At 39.0% G+C, this 17,687-nt stretch overlaps 1 protein-coding gene across 2 annotated transcripts in view; it reads right to left on the bottom strand.

Annotated features, from left to right (window-relative positions):
• The window catches only part of PLCB1 (phospholipase C beta 1), a 681,789-nt gene that overhangs the window by 59,370 nt on the left and 604,732 nt on the right, over positions 1-17,687 (bottom strand). The window contains exon 32 of one of the 2 annotated variants that reach the window (XM_058563194.1): positions 11,578-11,695. The exons of the other annotated variant lie outside the window; for it this stretch is intronic. Coding sequence (XP_058419177.1) covers positions 11,597-11,695 — 99 coding nt within the window. The 3' untranslated portion in view covers positions 11,578-11,596. The remainder of the gene's footprint in view (positions 1-11,577; positions 11,696-17,687) is intronic. 2 annotated transcript variants of the gene reach the window in all.

Raw genomic sequence — 17,687 nt, 5'->3', positions numbered from 1 at the left:
AATTGAATCCAGCACCTAATGAAATTCTTTTTTATTATATGTTTTCAACAGTCTTATGAACAGCAGATAACTTTTTAATATTCAAATATTTATAGGTCTTTTTTCTTTTCTTGTGTTACATTGTAACTCACTAAGGGAGTGAGTTGCTTGGGAGAAGAGATTGGGTGGCAGTGAGGTTGGGAGAACAAATAAGGAAGCTGGAGACTAGATTTCTGGCCTGGTCCTACCACTACCTGTAAGTGGACTTCTCTGGGCCTCTTTTCACATCTGCTAGATGAAGGTGCCACCCGGCTTATTTCAAAACCCTTTGCATCTCTTATTCTCTATGTAATTTCACAAAAATCTCTACTTTAGGTTTGCCAGGGTTAGCAGATGGCTCTTTTATTTCACCTTTGGATGATTATAAATTTAACTTGCCCATGGCTCATCAACACATTTTTGTGTGAATAATGAAAATAGCAGAGCATGGCATTATAGTCTGAACACAAGATGTTGCCAGAAGTCCAGTGGAAAGATCCTCTGTTAAGTAAGGGAGGATAAATCTGGGGAAATGCCATTCCTGGACACTAGAGGTAACGAAAGAAAGCCCTCAAGGTTATGCAACCAATTTTTCAATTAATATGCTTCCCTTGCCCTTTAACTGTATATAAATTAATAGCAGCTGAAAACGAATAAAGGAAGGAACACAGAGGAAAGAAGACCGGACCAAACAAGGCAATAGAGCAGAAATTACATTTATCTGACATCTGCACAATAGAGAAGGGAAGCTTGTGATCTGAAATCAAAGGGACAGGATTTTTAAAATAATGGACATCAGACCTGGATAGTTAGTGTGGAGAGAGCTGTGCAACAAGACACATTGAGGAGTGCTTGTCTGAGAATCTGTTTGCTGGTGTTACAGTAGAAGGATGTACATAATAATATTTACATGTGTTTTGAAACAAATTAATAGATTAACAAATTTAAGAGATAGGTAATGCACGTGGTGCAAAATTCAAAGAGGACAGGAGGCTATTCAGAGGCACCCATCCCCTCCCTGTATTGCATTATAATACAAGTTTACTGATAATAAGCTTCTAAGTACCAATACAGGCTTCTTTAGATTAGAGAAATGTACCAAAACAATGAGTAAATCTGCCTTTTAAATATGTTTACATGTATATACATATAATCTATATATATTTTTATGCAAGTACGCATCATGGATGGATGGATGGATGGATGGATGGACAGATGGAGGGATGGAGTGTTACTTTCAAATCCACTGCCCTCCAATTTCAAGAGATAAAAGATGTTAAAAAGAAAACCTATTTTCTGTTCTACTTTTCAATAAGTGAGTGACTACCATAATTTTGAGATTAGAAATCTAGGTGTTAAAGTAGTTCTCAATGTGCAGTCTCTAGATTTTCCAACTAAATTGACTTTAATTTTTAGATAGAATATTCCTAAAGGCCAGAACCCTGGTCAAAATAATGACAGGAGTGCAATGCAGTTGATCGCTGCCCTGATTGTCTTTATTCTTCTTCTTGGGCTGTTGTAAAATCTCATGTAATAGCTTTTTTCACATTTTTGTTTGCCAGTAGGACTTAAATACTGAGGAATTACAGAAATGTAAATGATCATGATAAAACTCTGACAAATACACCAAACAATGTACTTGGGCACAAAATTTTAAGAAAAATAAAAAAAATATTTCTAAAACCCCCAGCTGGGCCCCACTTCTGGCAGTCATCTCAGGACGGAGAGAAGACCTCCAGGTCACCTGGAAAGCTTTGCTGACTCTGTGCCCTTGCAGGGGCATGCATTCACCTATGGATACATGTCTAGGATAAATCTATTGAAATATCACCATAAAAATGGCTGTCAAGAGCCAGTCTAATTAATTTGTCTATGAGGAATATTTTATTTTACAGCTGATCATATTAGAAGGATATTCTCAGCTCCTTTGTATGAAGCAGACATTAAAAAAAAACAAATTTCTGGTTATAGCTCAAGAGAATTGAGCATAATTTTCAGGCATGAAACAGTAAATATTTCTTCTTCTAAAAATATGAATTTAAAGGCTTTGACTAAAAATCTTGCCAAAGCTTTTGATGAGAGTTCAATTTGGTAGAGAAAATTTTAAGACAAAACAGGAAAAGGCTGGCTCCACCTAGGCGAGTGTGCCTTTTGTTCCCGGGTGACCCAACCTTCATGAAACTGTTTGTTATTCACCTCATTACAAACATCTCTCTGTCAAAGCAGGTGTTGGGTCAGGAGAGGACATGGTGTCCAGGAAACCTGCAATCAGGTTAGAACATTCCCAGGTGACCCATTCTCTTTCAATTGACTCCGAGCAGCTGGCACTGACTACCTCAGCCCCTGAGCTGCCTGCTTATGAAATAGTTGTCATTTAAGTCACAGTGGAAACACTTTCCCAATCCACTCTCCCTGGAGGTGTAGGAGCTGCACTTCCAATGACAGAAAGGGAAGCTGTTTTAGCCTTTCTAACCATTAAAGGAAATAGATAATTTCCTTAAAGTTGCTTCAAAATTCCACTGCCTATGGTATTGGCTTTAAAAGTTTCTTGCATGAATCAGTCTCTTTGGGTAAAGTTCAAATTGTCCCTCCCATTTTCAGCTCACCAAAATGGTGGCTAAGTCTATCACTGAACTCAGCGTGTCTTCAAAGGGGAAGAAGAGAAGGCGGCAGGCTCAGACCCACAAGGCTTCCCTCTATATCCTCATAGGTCTCTGCTGTCAAGTGGCTGGTCTAGATTTCTCCATGGACTAATGACTGCTGGCCATGTGGGGTGTTTGATGCTTGGTAGCCACTGCTTGAGTCCATGGTCTGGGCCAATTGACCTGAGGGAGGCTCTTTGTCTTGTTCTTAGGCTTCCACTAGCCCCCCACCAATACAACCATTTCCCATCACTAGGGCACGCAGGAACTTTCCTGTCCCTTCTAAGACACACAGGATATGGGGAACCATAAGCCCTGTCCAAAATCTTCCAGATTTTGTCCCAGAGAGTAGAAGACAAAGAGGTATATACAAATCCCACTCCCTGCTCTATTCTCTCTCTCCTTCTTCTTCCCACAATTCCCAGGGTTGGAAGAGGCAGATTTTCTTCTTCCTCTATGTCACATCCTGAGTTCTGTCATCATGGGGTGTATAGTAAGACTCTAGCCCTTCAAGCCTGGCTTCTGTGTTAAAAGAAGCTAAAGGAATTCGGAGACAACCCTTCCTCTCTTGCAGTGTCTATTTTTCAAGATTTCTGCCCTGCTAATGAGGACCTTCTCCCTTAGGGGTCCCATCCTTTCCTTTCCTGGAGCTGTGACTCAGCCTTGAGGCAGGGGGACAAGGGGATGCTTAAGGAGAAAAGAAAATATATCATTTTATTATGTGCAAAATTATTTTCACTGCTACACAGGCAGTGAATTCCAATTACAGGATGGTAAATGTGGAAGTCTCTGGATCTGTAGATGCTTTAACATAGCAGCCACGCAGTCTTTGTGCCTTTCTGAAGATCACCTGAAGATCACCATGTAAGTTGTATAAGTGTTATTGTCAATGTACTAGACAGCAAGAGAAAACAACCTACCATCTAAACAGGTTCTGGGGAAACCTTTCATTGTTCTTGATAGTTCTTGATAGTTTATGCTGCATAATCATTAAGGTACTTTTCTTCCACTGAATATTGATTCATCAGAGGAAAAAACAACACTGTCAACTGTTAAGTAGAAATCTCTTTTTCCCTGGCAATCTCATGATATACTAGACCGGACCATAAGTTAGAAGTAATCATTAATCTCTTCTCAACTGTATTTCCTCTTATTTCCAACACCCCACCCCCACCCCCGCCACTACTATTCCAGATTTCTGCTTCCCTACAAGTCTGAATTTCTGGAATAATGTTAGACAAGCTGTCTCCTATTCCTTGCCTCCTGTTCATCCCACTCGTATCTGGCTCCCATTCCCCCCTTTCCCATTGACCCTTCACTAATACCAATGGCACCAATGACCTCCTGGTTACTAAAGTCAAAGGACACCTTTCTGTAGCACTCAGTCACCTTAGATACCATGGATCATTCCTTTCAGATTGATGCCTTTTTTCCTTCTTGGCTTCTCTGGCATTCTTGGTTTTCCTCCTACCTCACAGGTTGTACCTTTTCAGTCTCTTTCAGGCTTTTTCTCCTCTACCAGAGCTCTTAAGAATTATCTGGAACTAACTCCTGGGATCCTTTCTCTTTTCTCTCGATATGCCAAGGATTTTATCCATCCTATGCTTAAGTTCCATCTAGATTCATGATTCTGTTTTTGTGCATGTAAGTTTCACCTGGGGGAAAGGGTAAAAAATTCAAATCACTTAATCTTTTCTGCTTGAATTCCTTCTTCAATAATCACTCTCATAATAGCCTCATAAAAAGTTATGATGATAAAAAGAAATCATAAATGAACAGGGCTGTAATCAGAAAACAAGATGTGCTGTGGTGTCAATCCGAAGTGAAAGACCTGGGCAGGGAACCAAGGGCTGTCCTTTATTCACTGTCACCTTAGACAAGTCACTTTAACTTCCTGGGTTTCAGATTTTAGAGACCACAGGTGTGACTTAATTGTAGTTTTCATGAAAGGTTGACTGTGAATCCTTCCAAATGACATTTCATTTTCAAAGTCTGAGTGACTCCTTACTTGTTTGGAAGTGGTATAAAAGGGCAACGTTGGAGAGAGACGATTCCTACGGAAAATAAAACCGAATCCAAAACCGCTGTTTACCCCAGAGTCTATTCTATTTCACTTATTGTCACTTAAAACTTTTAGTAGGGAAAAAAGTGGTCCCTGTAAAACAGATGAGGCAAGTGTTAGTGTCGTATTAGCTGTGGGGAAGTATTAGCAGCAGGAGAGATGATGTTATAGCTGAGGCAATTTTTAGGTAGAAGACATTGCTGAGCTGGTTAGAAAAATACTGTCAATGCCAGGTTTATGTTATAGGGGACTTTTTGTTGCCCCTGCCCCGCCCAAGTAATTCACACCCAGGGCTGGAGAGTTCATAGGTCAGTAAGGCAGTATAGTCCCTTTCTGGTGGAGGAAATACAGGGAAAAAGGTTTAAAAAGCAACAAATTATATTTCAGAAGAAAGTTTTGTTTTGTTTATAAAGGATGGGTAATAACGTTTTTGACTATGGTAATTTGCAGTGGGAATTCTGCATAAATCTTGGGAAAACCCTACGCCATAAAACAGTAAGGTTTGTGCCAGTGGTGTGTGGGTAAATGTTTAATAGGTGGCTCTCCTAGAAAAAAAGAGCCAGATTCGTAGCATTTGCTGATTTCCATGGTATACATATTCCCACCACGGCCAGTTTCAGTCTACCAAAGTGATGATCTTGAACAAATTGTTAGGAAAAGGTGCACAGTAGGACCCTACCATAGCCATCACAAAGACACACTAGATGCAGATTACCTGGACAGCACAGACAATAGTGAAACGTCTTAAATAATTAACAAGTTGTGAGTTTTGGGTATAGGTTACCTTTGTTTTAATATAATGTGTTTAATTGTAAGTTTATATAATTTACTTTCTAATAATGGCTGTGTTTAACGATTGGCTCACAAAATCCCTGAAAAATTTTAATATGGGTTCTTGCAAGCTAGTAGGACCAGCTCCAGCTCACCATTGGTTTGTTCTCAAGGAATAAAGGAAAATTAATATTAATATTTGCTTAAGCACTATTTAATTACATTTGAGTTCTGCAAGGTGAACACTTTGCTCTAGGTGTTTTTTATGCCTGTTAATTTTCTAGAACTCTGTTATCTATCAATAGGTAAATCAAAAGCTGTGATTAAAATAATCAGATGCTAGATCAAGATATAAAAGTTTTCTGTAAATTTGTGTGACTGAATGTGAGATCTATATCTCCTTCTCTCAGGGAAAAAAACCCAGAGAAAAAGACATTTGCTTATTGACTGACATATTATGGACTGAATTTTGTCGCCCCAAAATTCTTATGTTGAAACCCTAACCCCCAATGTAATTGTATTTGAAGATCGGGCCTTTAAGGAGGTAATTAAGGTTAAAGGAGTTCAGCTCATTAGGCCCTAATTTGACAGAACTGGTATTTTAATAAGAAGCAGAAGAGACGCCTGAGCTCTCCATGCTGGAGTACAGGTCAGGGTCATGTGAGGACACAGCAGTAAGGCACCGTCTGCAAGTCTGCTACCCGAGGAGAGGGGCCTCACAGAAACCAACCCTGCTGGCACCTTGATCTTGGACTTCAGACTGCAGAACTGTGAGAAAATAAGTTTCTGTTGTATAGGCTACCTTGTCAGTGATATATTGTTATGGCAGCCCAAGCTGACTAATACAACATGTAAATAATGAAATAACACGGAATTCCCCAGCAGCAACATGATACTTACACCTCAGGCTGTGTCACGCTGTCATGAGGAATTCTTTCCTGTCTGCTCCTCTGCTTCATAAAGTTCTACTTAATCCTATAGGTCAAGAGTTACCACCTCTGGGAAGCTCTCCTTAGTGTCCTCAAACATGTGTCAGCCCTTCCTCCCTTGTAAACAGTTCTCTTATAATAATGATCATAGTGTTTTGTCCCAACTCAATCCTTTGCAGAAAGTTAGACTACACATTAGAAATTAAGAATCAGCATGCTATCTATCTTTCCTGTCCATGTGCTAGTCACTAGCCTCATGTGGCTGTTTACACTTAAATTTAAATAAAATTTAAATAAAATTAAAAATTCAGTTCTTCAGTTGCATTAGCCACATTTCAAATACTTACTAGCCACCTGTGGCTAGTGGCCACTGCATTGGACTCTCAGACATGGAACATTTCCATCACTGCAGTAAGTTCTGTTGGACAGAGCTGCACTAGACTGTAAGTAATTTGAGGTGGGGGGCAAAGTTGTATCTTTTTTGCATCATTTTATTTCCCCAGCACCTAGTCTAGTGCCTGCTATACAGTAGGCATTCAATAAGTGTTAGTTGAATTAACAAAAGAAAAAATTAACACTATTTACCTAGGTGTAGCTACTTAAAGCATTCACAGTTCCTAGAGACCACAGAAATAAACACACATATGTAAATTTATTTTTATTATTGACAAATAAAAAACTAAAAATGAGTAATTTTCATTTTCCCTGGGATGAAAACACTAACATGCACCATTAAGATATAATGATAGAATTCATCTTTCAGGGGTTAATATAGCAATCTACAGTTGTTAATTCGGAAGCACAATATTGATTCTAATTTATTTTTTTCTAGGTCATCTCTGCTCCATTGTTCTGTAAGTGACCTATGGACTCATTAAATCTTTCAGCATGATATTTATGCAACCCTATTTAACGAGTCCTCCAACACCTTGAATTCTCTGGATCTCATACCTATTATTTTAGTGGCAAACTTCTGGTTTAACTAATCATATTCTTCATGGACTCAAAGGAGATCATAAAAAGGTCACCCAGTCTTACACAACTCTCTGCTTTCAGACAGCCTCTTTGTCGCTACATTTAAAGATCTTCAAAGAGAGACATGATAACCCTTGGGAATCTATTAGGTATTTAGATATTCTTACTCTTGAAGACTTTTCTTTGTTTCTTGCTTAAATCTTTCATAATTTAGCCCAAAGCAGTTTCCCTCACTCTAACTCTGGAGCAAAAGGAGCCCAAGGTCATCTGTCATGTGCTCTGGAGAAGCCCCCACCAGTGCTATGATGGAGACTAAAATACAATCTAAAAGGAGAAGTTGCTCTTCCAAGATGTTCCTTTAGATTTCCCAGTAACCTCAGGGGTAAACACTAGGGCCGAGTAAATATTATTTGAATGAATAAATGAAAACCATAAAGATAATTGCTTAACAAATAAAAATAGGCCCTGATGCAAAGCCCAATGTGCACCCTAACTCCTTCCTCATATGCTTCAGGACACAACTTTTCAAGTGGGAGAAGTAGGTGTTAGTTAACAAGGATGCTGTTCTAGGGCCGGGGGAAGAGAAAGATTTAGGAAGGGAGAGTGCAGAGAGAAGAGAGAAAGAAGAAGATCTCATAGGAAGCAAGTCCGTGTAACCTTTGGTTTGAACTCAGCACTGACACATATAAGCTGGATGGCATGTGGGTAGAGAAGAAGAGAGGGAGGAAAAAAGTCGAGGTTGGGAGGAGGCAGGGCATTCATCCTCAATCCCGATGCTGCGAGCCTTCAGCAGGCATGGACAGAGAAGCTTGTGTCAAAATCCTTTTACCCCGCTCCTGCAGGCCACACCATGTCCCAGAGTCTCCCTCGCTGCTTGGCACTGCTTTCCCGCTGGATGTGATGGACACAGAGAACAGCTGCCTGCCTCTCCACGACAGAGGCTGCTGCCAACCATGGCTTACTGGAGGTGAGCCCTGTTTTCTCAGGGCTGGAAGTTTCCTAACATCTAGTCCTGGGAGATGTTCTTCTCCAAGACATTTGTTAAAAATGAGTGATTCTGAGAAACTGGAACATCCTACCTATGATGTTTAATTCCTCTTGCTGTTGGGACCAGTTTGGGGGCTAAATCCCTGGCAAGATTTGGAGGCTGGGGTATGACACCAGCAAATGAAGCAGCATTCAGTATAGGTGACTAGTGTCCATCCCTTCTAACCAGTCAGAGAGATCTGCTTCCTTCAGCTGCGAGGCTGGTAGTCTCTCCGTCTTACAGATGAGTACACTGAGGCTCCGATGATATACCTTTATTGCTTGCCTATCCATGAAATGCAAGAAAGGGAGATTACCCCCCTGACATCTAGATCATAAAATCATGGCTTCAGATATTTACTGAGAAAGCTGCAGGACACAATACACGGGGTCTCCAAGGTTTGGCACTTCTTATATGACTTTAGTAACGTTCATTATCCTTTTTGAACCTTAATTTATTTCCTCACCTGCACAATGGCGAGAATAAGAAGACGTGACGTGATTTGAAGGTGCTTGGCAACATAGTAAGTGCTCAATAAATGCTAGTTGTTATTGTTCTTATTATTTAAGTGTCAGGAAAAATATGTTAATGGCTTCGAATTGCTCTTTATTATTTCGAAGCATGTAAGAACTGCGTATTTTGCTCTTTTGTGCTCCCTGTTGAAATTGGCGTAGCCTAGAGTACGGCAGGCACTTGGCATAAATTTATAATTTTCCAGTGCAATACCCTGGGCATTTTTAGAAAGCGGTCATTCTGTAGCGCCTTATATAAAGGTTCATACATCCTCAAAATGAGCAAACATCCTGTTTTGTTTGTTTTTAATCTTGTTCTATAGGAATTTGTATTTATTAAAAAATAGAAGTTACCAGAGTTAAAAGTATGACTAACCTGTTCAGCTTCACCAATTAATCTCTAGCTGATAACAAGGAATATATTTTTCATCACTCAAAGTTTGAGTTCACAAATTTAAAAAGTGAAATTTCAAGTATGTATGTGATGAGTATTCTTGGGATCAATCTTATAGTAAAAAAATCCTTCTTTTCTGGCAAATGTGTGATGGCTTTATATTCTATTACTTTTTATTCATTTTGTTTTCAACCGTACTCTATTAGTGGAGACGTTTAAGGTAAGAAACAAATGTTTGGGGAAATATTAAACTTGGTATAAAAATGTACTTTTCATGTACTGCTATAAAAGAACTTTTTCAAATACAAAATAATGTAAATTTTTTTCTGTTTTAGCAATGAGACCTGTTTTTCCACGGAAAGCCTGAAATTGGTTTATTTTTATGTCACCTTTTATACATGGGATGCTAAAGGGACCAAACTAACTAAGTGATTAAAGATTTTTTTATGTTCAGGTATTGTGGGAATAGCTATCTCATTTTAAAATAAATATTTTTGCTAAGCAGGGAGCTCAGTTGACATTCTGAAGGGAATAGAAGCTGTGAACCAGCCATCACAAGCCTGACAGCACAGCCACCAAAATGGAGCATTTACGTCTCTATTGCATTTGTTTTGAAAACCCAAACCCAACTCATGTGATCTGAGCTCCACTGTCATTTACCTCCTCTGAGAGAATTCAGCATTCTACCTGCGGTATTAAATGTTTCACAATAACTCTCAACATTACCAGGACAGTAACAATAAGTGAAACACCAAAAAAGTCCAATGATGCTTATAATTATGATTTAAAAGACAGCCTAAATATTTATAGCCAAATGAAGAAGACATTTTTGAGGTCTCCCTGAAGCCTTCCTGGAGAAATCAATATGACTTGCCCCTCCTCTGCCCTGCCTTCTGATGTGGGCTTTATCACAAGGTCACCACAGGAACAAGATTATCACTGTTGGGAGGACGTGGACTGAATTCATAGCCAGGCTGTGGCTTTACTCTGAAATGGCATTCTCTTTTTAGCGTCACAGTCAGTAGGAGAAAACGCAATAAAACACCCTGAGGCAGCTTAGAGCATCTCCTTCCAGGTGCTACAGTCAAAAGATAGGAATGTATTGGATCCCTGTTAGTCAAATGTGGTCCATGGAAAAGTGGCAGCAAGGGCACCGACTGGGAGCTAGTCAGAAATGCAGTTCTCAGGTCCCACCCAGACCTCCAGAATCAAAATCTGCATTTTCATAGAATCTCCAGGTAATTTTAATGTACTCCTAAAGTTTGAAAAGCATTGAACTAGAGCATCATTGTATGTGGCAATTGATGTAGAGGAAGAAGAAGAATTTACACGCCTTTCTCAGTAAAGTTGTTTTCACTAATTCTTCAACATTTCTAAGCTATACCGCTTCACAGATCAATAAGTGCCTGAAGACAAAAACATCATAAGCCTCACTGTAGAATTCTACCTTTAATACATCAGAACAGAAGTTTTCTTTCTTTGGAATCATGGTAATGCCTCTTTTCTCCCTGAAATGCACACCCACTGGAATGGCTTAGGCCAGTTTTTTTATTAGCAAAAGGAATACAATAGATTTCATGATGCAGGATATTGAGTTGAAGTCCTCTCTAATTTTCAAGCTTCATTTTGCTCTAATCAGTAACCCCTGGCCCAAGCATCCCTATTAGTGAGGTATTTTCAAGTGCTCTTAATTCTAGAGTATCAGGAAATCTTGAGCTATCCCCTTAACTCAAAATACCATGTGAGAATACAATGAATTCTGCTGGATTTTTAAAAGGATGGGTGTGGTAAGTTGAGTGGAGTGGGTCCAGGAGACTCCCTGAGAGTTAATTTAATCCACTGGATTTTAAGATAATAAGATTGTAGGAAACCAGTGCTGTGAGAAGTAGGAACTTAAAAAAAGTTTTTAAAGTGAAAATAATAGTGTGAGTGTAAGAGAGACAGGTCAAGGTCAAAAAGGAAGCCAACTTTGCAAATAGAGAAACAAAAAGAAGGAGAAGAAGACAATACGGAAGAACGGAATTTATGTCAGGAAGAGAGAGAACAATGATGAAAAAATAAATACCAGAGGAAGACAGGTAAAGATGAGGAGCACATCATAGATGTGGCTGGGCATTATAGTAGGAAAAAGATGGGAATGTAGAGAAAGGGAGGATGAAGAACAAAGGAATAAGTCCATGATGCCTGCGAACCAGATGGCCACATGCCATCCCTCTCTCAAAAGCGACCCCTCCCATCCAGTCCTACCTGGCCGGAAGGACGGTGGTCACCACTTGAGAGCTTGAGGGTTGGGGGGAGTAAAGTTGGGGGACACAGAGGGATCCTCATGGCAAGTTTCCGACAAGAATGAGGAGGAACCGTCCCCCTGTGTGGAAAAAAAGGGAGGCTGTCATTTTTGTGGCATTGAAATTGATTTCTAAGTCATCTGTTCTTTCAAATTATTTGTCTGGGAGCTCTCTTGAAGTGCCTTCTAGAATGGAGATTTAAAACCTCTCACTCCTTTATCTATTCCAACACTTCCTACTACAAATGCAATGGAACTGGCAATTGAATTCTCCTTGATTCTTCCCTACCCTCTGTAGGAATTAGATGTTAAATATGATCATAACTATTACTTTTGAGAAATTCTCCACAAAGCCCCACTACTGTCAAGAAACCCAAGAAAAGATTGTATTGAATTACCGACAGCAGATGAATAAGACAGCCCAATGAGTCAGGGCTTAATGGCTACACTTTTCTCTCTCAAAGAGAGAGAAGTATTTTTTAATACATGAAGTTAACTTTGTTAGCCCTCTACTGAAGTCATTCATTCCAAAAATACATATTGAGCACCAACTATGTGCCAGACATTGTTCTTGGGTGCCTAGAACTCAAGAGCAACAGTGAGCAAAGTAGTCAAAGCCCCTGTCCTCATGGAACTTACATTCCTATGGAGAAGGACCAACAGTGAATGACACACTTAAGAAAGAAGTAAATGACCTAATGTGAGAAGGTGAGAAATGCTGTGAAAAACAGAAAGTAGAGCAGAATAAAAGGAAGAGGAGATGCCAGGGATGGGAGAGTGGTGGAGGAGGGTAGCAAATTTCAATAGCATGGCCATGGAAAGCCTCTTTGAGAAGACAGATTAGAGCAAAGACTTGAAAGACAGGAGGGAGTTGCCCAAGCAGACGCTTGAGAGATGAGCATTCTAGGCAGAGGAAATAGTCCTTGCAACTGCCCAACGTGGGATTGGCCTGGCTTATCGGGGCCCAGCAAAGAGCCCAGGATGGCCTGAGCAGAGAGTAGGTCAAAGAGGAAACGAAGAGAGGATCAGCCAAGTGGAGTCAGATCATGTCGGATCCTGTAGACTTTTATTCTGAGAGAGATGGGAGCCATGAAAAGGTTTTGAACAGAGGATTGACCTGATTTATGTTCTAAAAGCCTGCTGTGTTGGGAATAGATTGTGAGTGGGCACCCATGGAAGCAGGAAGACCAGTTAGGAGGCTACTTAGAAATCCAGGTGAGAGATGGTGGTAGCCTAGGCTAGGGTGGTTCTGCTGCAGTTGGCACCTTTACAAGTACAAAGATGTCCTAACTGCTTTATAATATTTTGCAAGTCCTACGGTGTTTTTGATTCTACCTAAAACAAAGATCCAATAATAAATTTAAGAATTGCAACAGCTCATTATATGTTTCCCCAAACCTAAGAACTACTTTTTTTCTAAAAATAATATATAAGATTCAAAGAAAAAGGAAAGAAATTCTTTTCAACCAAAGCTAGAAGACAACATATTTCTTATTCTCTATATATCATTGAGAATATGTACATGATGCTGGCTACTATCTTAGACCTGATCTTCCATATGCTAGCATAATTAGCCAAGGCAAAATCCATTTTGATGTCAAAATGGTTAAACATGCTAAGTTTCTCCCCAATTGTATGAAGTTGTTTGTGTATCAGAGTGTGTGTTTGTGTTTGTGTGTGTGATGGTCACAGAGGGTATGTAGTGGAGAATCTTTCCAAACTATCAGAAAATGATGAACTGTTTACTATTCTATCACAAACATCAACAAAAGTTAAAACCACCTACCTCTATTGATAAAACTCTTTGAAATGAAAATATTATTGGAGGCTTGGTTTCAGCTACAAATTCAAAGACCTCCTCATCAAATTCAAAGATTACCCTTAGCAAATGATTATAATAAATGCAGAAGACTTGTCTCAATTGATTTTTGTTGACAGAAAATGTATAAGCTGGATTCCAAGTGGTAGATTTGTTACCTTAATTTGGCCTTAGGCATAAGACATGGAAAAGAGAGAAAGTGACTCTTGCTCTTAGAAACCGGTTTCCTATTGTGAACTGAAACTTCCTTCAGCACTTTTTCAGCCCAGTGGCCATGCATTTGCCCTTTTGAGATAGCCTTTTCTCTTGTCTTTACATATTGCTTCATCTAACATTTCAAAGCACTAACACATTTCCTCTGTGGATAGTTTACAGGTAAATATTTCTCTTGGTTTGACTTTGGCCATTCTTCCCCTTAAAATGTTGAAGGCCAAGTAAAATCAGATAGTAGTTTCCTGAGATCAAATAAATTTTTACGTTCTTTGCTTTTAAAAGTGTTTAGGATGTGTGTGTTTGACTATTTTCATTATTCTAGTTATGGCAAAGCAGAACTTTAAAAACAAACTAGAGATACATTGGGAATAAAATGTCTACAGTCAGCCCTCCATATCCGTGGGTTCCACATCCACGGATTCAAACAACTGCAGATGGAAAGGCTTATGATAGTTGTGTCTGTACTGAATACGTACAGACTTTTTTTCTTGTCATTATTCCCTAAACAATACAGTCTAACAACTATTTACATAGCACTTACATTGTATTAGGTATTATAAGTAATCCAGAGATGATTTAAAGTATATGGCAGGATGTGCATAGGTTATATGCAAATACTACACCATTTTATACAAGGGACTTGAGCATCCGCAGATTTTGGTATCTGCAGGGGTCCTGGAACCAATCCCCTGCAGATATCAAGGGACAACTGTAATCAGCATTGGCAAAATTCACATAAATCATGCACAATGACGGGCATACAGAGTAGAAGTAGAAGTAAACCCAAAAGGTTTTGTGGGCCGTCCGTCGTTGTGTAGACTTTTTTGTTTATGGTAGGTGGGCAGATGAAAGTTGATGGGATTAAAGACCATCTCATCCCATTCCTGATGTTGAACTCAGTGCTTGCTGGGAAGACTCTGAACCCAACCAACACATACACTCTCTACTCTAGCAGGTGGTGAATATTCTCTTTGGATCCCCTCCCCTCCGTCCAATACAACCATCACCATACTCCCATAATTTCTCATCCTTAGGAAAGGAAAATAAGGACAAAGGAAGGGAAAATAAAGTTAATAGGGTAGAGAAAAAGGGGAGGAACCAATAGCATTTACGCGAATCTCAGTTCCAATTTTGTTTAAATCTCAAACTCAGTTGCCTTACAGGGGCCAATAGATAACAGAAATCCACGGAGCAGCCTGGGCAATGCTATACAGGCCTAAGGGGCAGCCTCTTCCCAGCTCTAGACATTTGTCTACATGTTGGCTCAGAGTAATCATATAATCTAATTTTTAAAGAGAAATTAATTTTTTTAAATAGGAACATTTCTGATTTTTAGGTAATCGTGTGATGGTTTTGTAATGCGCCAACTTGGCTAGGCTGAACTACATTTCCCAGAGTTCCCTTTCTGTCTGTTTCCAGTTAGAGTGGGTTACAAAGGAGACTCTCCCAAGAGTTGGAAGGCTCATGAAAGAGGCAGCAGCCATTTTGTAACACACACGCATTGTTGTTGATCTGTTGACTGGTAATGGTAATGGCTGGTTAGGTTATTTGGACTATCCTTCCCACTTAAAACAACTAAAAAAGCTGGATTTGATATTAAAACTGTCTTCTTTAAAGAACCTAAGAATCACAAAAATTTAAAGACTGATCAGGCCCAAACTGCAGGGACGTGAAAACTAGATGGGTAATAAGCAGGGAAGCCATATCTGTCCTACAGGGCTTTTGCTAACACGGGAAACTTTGAATTCATCTTTTGACAGCCTTGTAGGGTGAGGCCAAAACTCAAAGCCCGTGGTCTGCCAGGAATGAGGAATCTCACAGGAAACCTTCCCTACAATAAGCCAGGCATATAAATTGTAGATTTGAAAATAAACCAAATAGAACTTCTAGAATTAAATAAAATACAAAAGCTAAAAGTAAAAACTCAGTGGATGAGTGGTATAGCAGTGCAAACAAAGAATTAGTGAATTAGAAAAAGGGTCATAAAAAATTGTCCACAGGGTAGCACAAACAGAAAAGGATGGAAAATATGGAAAAGAGTTAACAGACAGAAGATAGAGTAAGAAGGTCCATTTTATTTTATATGTAAATTATGTGATGGAAGGAAACTTTTGGAAAATGTGTTGGAAGTCATTTTTGCTGACATGATAGCTGAGTTTTTACAGAACTGATGAAAACTATCCATCCAGCCACCTCAAACACATATTTAGATACAACATAGAAAAACTGCTTAAAACATAAGAAAAAAAATCCTAAAGCAAGCAAGGCAGGAAAATACAAGTTATCATCAAAAGAACTACACTCTAAGACTAACAGCTAAGTTCTCAACAAGAGAAGTCAGAGGACAGTGGAATTTTATCTTCAATGTGCCAAAAGAAAATAACTGACAACCTAAAATTCTGTACCTAGTGAAAATATCATTCCAGAAAGAAGGTAAAATAAAGACATTTTCAGACAAAAATGAAAACAAAAACCAAAGAGTTTACCATCAGTAGAACGTATAAGAGGAACTTCTAAAGGATATAGAAGATAATGATCCCAAATATATAGTCTGAGACACAAGAAAGAATGTTCAGCAAAGAAGGTTCTGAATACGTAGATAAATCTAAATGAACACTGACTATATAACATAGAATAATAATGTCTTATGGGTCTAGAAGTCTACAGAATAAATTTCAAAAATAAATCAAGAGGAGACAAATGGAGTTAAAATTGTTCTAATATTCTAGTACTGCCCGGAAGGAGAATAAACATGTCTAAGTTTTACGTTCAAGAGAATAATGAATAACTATATATTTTTTAAAAAGCTAATTCTTCACATTGATAAAAATGAAAAGGAAATTTCTTCCACAGAAAAAACAAACCAAAAAAACCCCACTAGGTGGGTCAACCAAGACTTGACAATGAGCAAAACATAGTCAATAGGCAGCCAATTTGGAGTCTGTGGTCTGGCTTCTATGAGAGGGCTCAGTGGGTACTAGCAGGGAACAAAAGATTAGAGGAGGCACAAATGAATCTTGTAAGAAAGAGGTTTTACTTTAAATCCCCAAGTTAGTCTCTGTCTCTCTGAACACTGGGAAGGCAGGATTGAAATATCAGCCACATTTAGGGTTCTGTCTCAGGGCCCAGTGGTAGGCCTGACAAGACTAACTTTACCCAGAGAGATGAGTCACTCATCCTGTTACATGGGTGTCAGAGGGGAAATGAGGAAAATCAGTCTATATTCCCCAGATGGAGGGGAAAAAAAGATCCAGTAGCTACATGATGAAATGTTCTTTGGCTATAAATTAAAATGCCCTAAAGGTTCCTGGAATTCTCTCTTGCTTATGAGCTAAATTAAAACAGAAAACCTGTGTTCTAAGAAGCATCAAAGACAAATTAAGTGTCAGAGAAAAAGTAAATTACACATTTATCGACTGTTTTATGAGGTTACAGAGATGGTTCATTAAAAAGTCCCCTCCAAAGATGATTCTTCTTGTCATGAGAGCCAGGAGCTGCAAAGTGATCAATATCCATTGGAATATTAGCAGCAGATAGGGCAACTCCTGATTAACGATGTTTCAACACTTGAAAATAAATCTCTTTGTTCAGGAAAAAGGGAGAAAGTCCTTTTTATACTGAATCAATTCAGAGTCGAGCATGACCACAAAAGTTGTGGTTTCTCTCCACTGGCAGCTGTTCTTGAGTTGCTTCCAACACCTTTTGTACAAATCAACTCTTTCCTATTGGTTTTGGCAAACCCAGGTATGGAAATCCCAAGGAAACCAATTATGTCACTGAGTTGAAAGACTGGCTAGGGTTTATCACATCCATCCAAGAACTCTCCAGCTATAGATTTCATAAAAAGACATACTTCAGCAAAGCTGAAAACAGCATACACTCAGGGACTGAATCAACAATTTCATGGCTAGAAACATGCAGCTGCTCATTTCTCCACAATTTAGAACTCTACTGAAAAGGAGCTGAGTATTCTCTTTTAAGAATGTCTACTGTTGTTTGTAACTTAATAAATTTCATAGGGACTTATGTACAGGAATGTAC

This window comes from Diceros bicornis, chromosome 19 (assembly GCF_020826845.1).
Source record: "Diceros bicornis minor isolate mBicDic1 chromosome 19, mDicBic1.mat.cur, whole genome shotgun sequence".
Lineage (NCBI taxonomy): Eukaryota > Metazoa > Chordata > Mammalia > Perissodactyla > Rhinocerotidae > Diceros > Diceros bicornis.
This window is presented reverse-complemented; position numbering and strand designations above follow the sequence as displayed.